A 7,775-nucleotide genomic window follows, 5' to 3' on the forward strand; every position below is an offset into this window, starting at 1 on the left:
TTTGAGCCGTCTAAAATACTCTTTAGTCCACTGTTTCGACGCGTCTCGATCTAATATTAGACAAAAACTTGTGTGATACGGTCTCACGGGTCGTATTTTATAAGACGAATATCTTATTTGGGTCATCCATGAAAAAATATTAATTTTTATGTTAAGAGTATTACTTTTTATTGTGAATATCGGTAGGTTGACTCGTCTCACAGATAAAGATTCGTGAGACCGTCTCATAAGAGACATACTCCTAATATTATTAAGTGGATTTTTTGGAATGTTACGGTTGAATTCCAATATCATCATCGTCAGATTTCCAACATTGTTTTGGTTTGTTAGAAAAAAAAGTAGTACAAATATGCATATTCTTTAATTTGTTCCAAACTTTTAAAATTATATATAAAAGTTTTATTTACAAAATAAAGTTGTTGACCTAGAATAGATTTTGTTTTTGTAATCACAAAGATATTTTTTATCTTCACTTTCAAGATTTTAAAAATATATAATTATTGCAACTTGATATTTTTTAACTTTTAAATACGTGTATATCAATAGAAAGTATTAGAATTTGAAATTTTATATTTTCAAACGAATTAATATATTTCAAATTGATATTTTTAAACTATATATTGGAAATCAATATAGATCTAAACAAAGGATTTCACGAAATTAATATAAAATTCTATAATCACATATTCGAAGTCACCAATTAAAACAAACACTTAAAATTTGATCTGTTAAGCAAAAAAATTAAAAAAATAATCAGACAAACTCCGACAGCTTATATACGACGCGAGCAAAAAAATTTATGTGCCATTTCAGTGCATACACATANATTCAGAGAGGAAAGGGAAGAAAAGTTTGCAGCACTGAGTTTCAGGTAATTTTCTACTGTTTGGGATCGATTTTTGATTTGAGAGCCTGTGTGGAAAGCTGCGAATTCATGCCTATGGATCCAAGGGTTTCGTTTTTTTTAATGATTAACTATATTATCAGTACGGTTTAGGTAATCGTGGTATTTGGAAATCGTAGCCTCAAGATGGAAATGGAAACGAGTATATTTCAGTTTGAATTGATTTTGTCGTATGTTTTTATATCTGAGGCTTAATTATCTGGATTCGAATACATTAGAAGATCATTTTAATTGAAAATACGACGATGTTTAATTGGTGGTGATTGTAGGCGGCGGGATGTCGACGCCATCAAGGAAGCGGTTGATGAGGGATTTCAAGCGGTTACAGCAGGATCCTCCGGCTGGCATCAGCGGCGCGCCATATGATAACAACATTATGCTCTGGAACGCTGTTATATTTGGGTATATCTTGCAATTTGTTCTTTTTTTTTCTTCTTGTTGGCGATCAATTTAGAAATTACCATATTTTTACTGGACCTGTTATGGCTACTTTTTTTATTGCAGGCCAGATGACACTCCTTGGGATGGAGGTGGAACATTCTATCACTAAGTCTATTTCTCATCGGAATTTATGGATGACTGATGCTCTGATAGGATTATTTCTCTCTCTTTACTTATTTTAGAGTTTGCTTATAACACTAGATTTATGCTATGAAGTTATTTCTACTCGTGCAAATGATACTCGACTTCATCAACAGTGATCATAGTTCATTTGGTCTGACAAATTTTTTTGTGTCATTGCAAATTTGAAATTTAGGGTTTTGGGGAAATGTTGCCTTAGGTGGCGTTTGGTGTAGCGAGTTTTTGTTTGGTCTTTGTAGCCTCGGTTGCAAAAGATCTCGTATTCCAAAGCTCTTCGATTCAGATATACCACTGTATTAAAATGAAACAAATCCAAATACTTTTCATGCCTCTTATGGTGCATTATATCAGACATGCTTTCATTTTTCCAGTGGGTTATTTAAGCTGTATAATGCATTTCTACAAAAAGACTTGATTAGAATCTTGTTAAGTTTTATTGACATTTTCTAATTGTCGTTTGTCTCAACCATTCAATTGTTTAATACCAGGTACGTTTAAGTTGACAATCCAATTCACAGAGGATTACCCAAATAAACCCCCAACAGTGCGGTTTGTATCTAGAATGTTCCATCCCAACAGTAAGTTACTGTAATATTTCATTGCTTGGGTTTAATTTTTTTGCATGGTTCCTGGTCTGGCTATATTTTCTTTTGAATGCTCACGAGCTAAAATAGACGATCAACATAGCTCATAGTAAAAAATTATCTAATCATGCCAACCCAGGCCTTTCATTAGAAGAAACAGTGCCTGCTGTTAAAAAAATTGTGTGAAGTAACTGCTGCATGCAGTGAGTACTGGCATTGGTCTTCTTGGTTGCTTTTTCGTTTTGTTCAAATTTATTACTATGAATGTAGGTTGTGATGCCATTTCTCCAATATGCTATCCAAACTTCATGCCTTAGGATCTTAATTAATTGATTATCCAAGGTATTGTTGTCAACTTTACTCGTATATAGTTCTGTTTGGTATTTTGTGTTTTTACTCCCTCAGTAGCAGTAGGGCCAAGCTCTTAGGTAACAACATTCCTTAGTGTAAATGTGTTACGTATATGAAGGAGGTTATTTAAACTCACTATTATTATTCAATATCGCACGTTTCTCCTGCTTCGGTTTATTTTGTTGCTGCGCAATGGAACTTCTGTTTCTTATGAATTCAAGAATTGCTTTTTTTTTTTTAATCGAAATTGGCCTCTTCAACATCTTCAAGTAAAGTTTCTTAGGTCTCGTATTCAAACTCACTAGTTTTTGTGCCTCCTGATTTTCTGTGTCCCACAGGTTTCTATTATCATTTTTTTATCAACAGATATTCTGTGAAAAATTGGTAGACACACATTTCATACAAATTTGTTGCTGAAAGTCACTTACCAGTTGCGTCTAGACTAAACTAATCTAATGCTATAATATGGAATCATGATTGATAATTTGTTCCAAAATATAATGTTGAAACATGAAAACATTTATTACGCAGTTATCATGTTGTCATTTACTTCTGTTGTTGATCAGTTTATGCAGATGGAAGTATATGCTTGGATATTTTGCAAAATCAGTGGAGCCCAATATATGATGTCGCTGCCATACTTACATCTATTCAGGTACACTAAGGTCGAGTGTGGTTTGTGAGATGGGATAAATGTGATTGTTTATTTGGACGATAAAAAATATGATGTTTGTCAGTGAGATTAATATCTATTTTGACTTTTCATATGATGTTTGTCAGTGAGATTAATATCTCTTTTCTGTACTTCATTTCTTTTATTAGCATTTCATAAATCCCAACAATAGAAATCACAGACAGATTTCGGTCCTCAATCACCTCTTTACCGTTCTTAATTTCTTGATTAGTCTCCCCTTTTCTCATCATCTCCTCCCCTTCTATTCCTCTCCTTCACAAATGATGGTTGGTTGCTATGGTAGATGCTAAAGAAACTTTGAGAAGATTTTTTTTGGGGAGGGGGGAGGGACGCGGGTAGTGAGGTGGTGGATGAGCAATGGTTCTGGCAACAATGGAGGTGGGTGTGGAGGAAAGAAGTGTGGGATAGTGTATGCCGTCCTTTGTGCCACATGGATTGAAATTGAAGATAAATTATATGAAAATTGGTGGAAGTGAAATTGATTCCCTATTTCGATTGCTGATCCTACTGCAGCCACAGAGCTGCTGGCCCTATCGCCCTGACATTGTACCCTGACAAGGAAAAAAAGACGGAAAGATTGGGTAGGAAGGCAATTTTGGTTGTCACCGGCATCAACTATTTACAATGAAATTTTCTAATAAAATAAAATTATGAGATTTACTGTAATTCTCTCTCCTAAAAGTAGGATTTGATTGACAACATGGAGGTGTCTGGAAATTGAGTTGATTTTTTTTAAATTTTATTGTAACATGAATGTTGATATCCAATTGAAGTTTTGTGTATCCTCAATAATGATGTAAACTTTTGCTTAGCGAGATAGATGATCTAGCTTTTGTTTTCAATTTCTTCATCTCTCGACTGAAACTAAGCCTACAGGCCATTTACTTTGTTTGCAAACGGATTTCTTGAACTTTTAGAATTTCCCATGATCATTATCAGGAATTAATCATATGAAAGAAACTATATTTTGTTTGTTATTTTGCCTGGTCAGAATTGACATAAAGTTGTTTTTCGCCTCTCAGTTTCCCTGAAAGAACATCGTGTATAAGCTGCCTTGATTAATAAAATTGAAGTTTGTCATTACCTTTCAGTGTTCCACTATTGTACAGAAAAGCTAATAATATTTTCAGATTTGATGGACAGAATAAAAATTGATGAATGGACTAATAGGTTGTGTTTCAGATCTCTCCATGAAAAAGGATTTGCTGAATCATGTTTCTTTCTGTTAACTCCAGTGGCGATTCAAACATCATCTTTAATTTAATATTTTCTTACAGTCATTGCTTTGCGATCCAAATCCAAACTCACCCGCAAACTCTGAAGCTGCTCGATTGTTTAGTGAAAACAAGCGTGAATACAACAGGAAGGTGCGCGAAATTGTTGAGCAGAGCTGGACAGCAGACTAGTGTTTCCATCTCAAGGACATTACGTGAGATTCCACTGATGGGCGAGGTTCATCCTTCAAGGTCCTTTCTCCTGTTAGAGTGATCTTTGTTTATGTGAAACATTTGTTTCAGTGTTATTCCTACATTACCGACTCTTACAGTTTGCGAAACACTGTTGTGATTGTATTAACTATTACATACTCAATTTCAGGGGCCCTGAGTTTCATCTCGATATGCTTTGGTGCTCGTGTGTGTAATGCACATAATAACATCTTTTAGCAGCTTGAGTGAACATGTGTTGAGCCGTCTGATTTTTCCAATCAATTTCTCGAGTATATGTTTAAGGACAAGAATCTAGATTTTCCGGTGAATAACCCATGAGAATCTCTTAATAGAGTTAACTCATTTCTAGTTTCATAGGTGAGATCAGATACTTCTCTTACCTACTGGTTTTGACGACTTCTTATAAATTTTTGTGGTGAAGGGCTTGTATTCAGCTAGTGGAAATATTTCTTCAGGTAAGAATTTCGTAATATTCATCACACCAGTTCAGATCTCTTGTTTTAGATGGTACTCCATCTCCTTTATAAATGTAAAATTTATGATTTGTATCAGTTTCTGCATCACGGAGCTGATAACATGAACATACATATGTCGGTAAACATGGTCATAGGAGTAGCAATATTAAGCTGTCATCATGAGATGGATTATTGTCAATCAATTCTTGGACCACTCTTTATGTTGTGTTCTCTCAAACAGAGTTTTATTTTAAATCACCAACCATGTAAGATTGTATCATCTCTAATTACTTCTAATTTATCTACTTCATCATGATAAGTGTTGGACCTTTAGTCGTTCATTACACATTGCAAAACTCCTGGGTAGTTTTATTTCATTATCTTCCTTTGCTATAAAGTATCCGCATGCACATATTACGCGTGTGCCCTATAGAATAGCGGTTACGAATTAAAACTATTACTGTGATTTTATTCCACTATGAATTGTATTTCTGCGGGGAATATCATGTTATCCTTTTGATAATACCTCAAGAGTGCATCTAAAGGGGTACATTTCTATCATATATGAGATCTGCTTTTTAAAAAGAGTATTGATACATATCTATCATCGAATGCTCTCTTAGGACAATGCCCTAAGGGTAGCATTTCATTTTCTTTATGTGCACATTTGCGTCTTGTTTAATTGCATATTTTTTCAGTCATAATTATTTCGACGACACATGTTCGATATTATCAAAATCATTATCTAAATTTGTCAATAGGTTAATCTAAATGTTCATATGATTCCCCGAGATGATAGCTTGATTTTATGCCACACATGAGTATGTGTGTAAATTGCCTCTAATTAAATTAAAGTCGTTGCATTGTATCCTGAAAGTGTCGGTGGTTATTGAGTACGCACGACCAACTACTCGAAGTTGCATTTGGTTATATTGGAATCGGGCTGTAGAAAATATGCTAATCTAAGTCCACTCTTGGAGCCGGGCACATAAGTTGTATTCATTACACACAGCTTACATTTATATAAGATTTTGACATGCTATCCATATGATATATTTTGAGAAAGTGATGTAATTTTAATTATTATTATTATTATTATTATTATTATTATTATTATTTTTGGTTTATCAGTATTTGTTAAGATATGCATTGGAGAGGCACCAGTACAAAACCAAATTTATAATTTCATGCTTTTGATTTAAGGCAGAAACTTTCTGGCCTCAACTTGGTTCTTTTTTCCCTATTTGTTTTGGTGCAACCAATAAAGTAAAAGGGGGCCTGGCCAGCTTGCATTTCAGAATCATGGGTTAAGTAGAAGGTTCGCTTGGTTAGTAGGAGGTGATAGTTGAATGATTAATAATTTGATTGATAAATGTTTGATAGGATAAGATATCTAATTTGGGTGGTATATAATATCATGTATGGTGCAAATTTAAAAAGAGTGATAAAATCATGACAAACTTATTAATGACCAAAATATCCTTAAATGTTATATTTTAATTTATTTGTCATAACTGTTCACTTCTCCCCTAAGCTACGATATGTTTCCCAAAAAATCTGACGGGAAATGAAAACCCTCTCCACATTGTTCTTCCTTCAAGATCGTAAGGCGAGGTCAGATCTGTGAAAGATATGAATCGAAGATCCACCGGTAAGCATGAACATGGTGTTCTCGTTTATTTTTTTTACAGATGATCTAAGAAATTATATCTACAAACGTCGTTTGAATCAGAGGAAGAAAATTGTACGGACATACCATTTGGTGTAGCAGCAGGAAAATTCTAATGTTATGACGTCTACCGTCCATTTTGCACACTTACTTATCAAATGCAGCCGAAAATTAGAACGAGCCAATACGTAAAAAACCAAATCTCACAAGCATGGTTAATAAAGTTGTAACTCTTGTATATCAGTTTATGAAACATTAGAAAAAAATTCTACAAGTTACAAAACAAGATTTTTTGTTGGACAACAGCCCAACACAAATTTACAACGAATGTCTCTTACAATGTCACATGATAAATTTTTGTACAGGATTTACACAAAAAAATAAAAAGTAAAAAAATTACAGTATAAGAACTGAAAAAAAAAAACGACAACAGAACACTATTAGGATATGTTCAACACATTTGTACCAAAATATGAGAACGTGAAACACAAATTGTTCATCACTCGATAGTTTTCCTCAGGTTTATCTACTCTGAAATACGTTATGCATGAGATACAAAATCAATAATCACACATAGCTTCAAAGCTGTATTTTCTCGAGTTTTACCTTCGAATAATCTTCAAATTTCTACATATCGGACTTAGAAATGAGGATTTTTGGTTCACCACTTTCCATTTTTAAACTACTGCGCAGCCATCGGTTCTTCATAAGAAAGAAGGACAATGGCGTGTCCGTAGGCCACTTGCAATTTTTTATTTTACAAACAGGGGTATTTTGGTCAATAAACTTTAAGAGTGCAGCCGGATAAATATTTTCCACATTGAATGCATGGATTTATTCTCCAAGGAAAACAATAAAATTTGTCTAACTAATAGTCAATATCAAATATATAAATGAAAGCAAACAAAGGATTACTAAACAATCACACCTTAATAATGCTTACCAAACTGTACCTAAACCTGTTGGAAAATTATTGCAGGATAGCAACAATGTTACAGGATGCTTAATTGAAACTGCCAAAAAAAATGGAGTTCAATGATAATAAAAAAATCAAATTATGTCATTTAAAAAAAAAAAATTCAAATTAT

At 33.6% G+C, this 7,775-nt stretch overlaps 1 protein-coding gene across 1 annotated transcript; it reads left to right on the forward strand.

Annotated features, from left to right (window-relative positions):
- Positions 1 to 812: 812 nt before the first annotated feature.
- On the forward strand, positions 813 to 4,874 carry LOC140970794 (ubiquitin-conjugating enzyme E2 2-like). The gene is made up of 6 exons (XM_073432697.1): positions 813 to 871; positions 1,174 to 1,306; positions 1,409 to 1,434; positions 1,975 to 2,064; positions 2,988 to 3,076; positions 4,393 to 4,874. The coding sequence occupies exons 2-6, from the start codon at positions 1,182 to 1,184 to the stop codon at positions 4,519 to 4,521; spliced, it is 459 nt and encodes a 152-aa protein (XP_073288798.1). The 5' UTR covers positions 813 to 871; positions 1,174 to 1,181; the 3' UTR covers positions 4,522 to 4,874.
- The last annotated feature ends 2,901 nt before the right edge of the window (positions 4,875 to 7,775 follow it).

The sequence above is a fragment of the Primulina huaijiensis genome, chromosome 2 (genome assembly GCF_012295235.1).
Source record: "Primulina huaijiensis isolate GDHJ02 chromosome 2, ASM1229523v2, whole genome shotgun sequence".
NCBI lineage: Eukaryota > Viridiplantae > Streptophyta > Magnoliopsida > Lamiales > Gesneriaceae > Primulina > Primulina huaijiensis.

Excerpts from the sequence above, each read along its gene's own strand:
- LOC140970794 (XM_073432697.1), top strand. The coding sequence starts at position 1,182 with ATGTCGACGCCATCAAGGAAGCGGTTGATGAGGGATTTCAAGCGGTTA. Across the intron at positions 2,065-2,987 it reads TAGAATGTTCCATCCCAACA|TTTATGCAGATGGAAGTATA; the intron begins GTAAGTTACTGT and ends GTTGTTGATCAG. Across the intron at positions 3,077-4,392 it reads CCATACTTACATCTATTCAG|TCATTGCTTTGCGATCCAAA; the intron begins GTACACTAAGGT and ends ATTTTCTTACAG.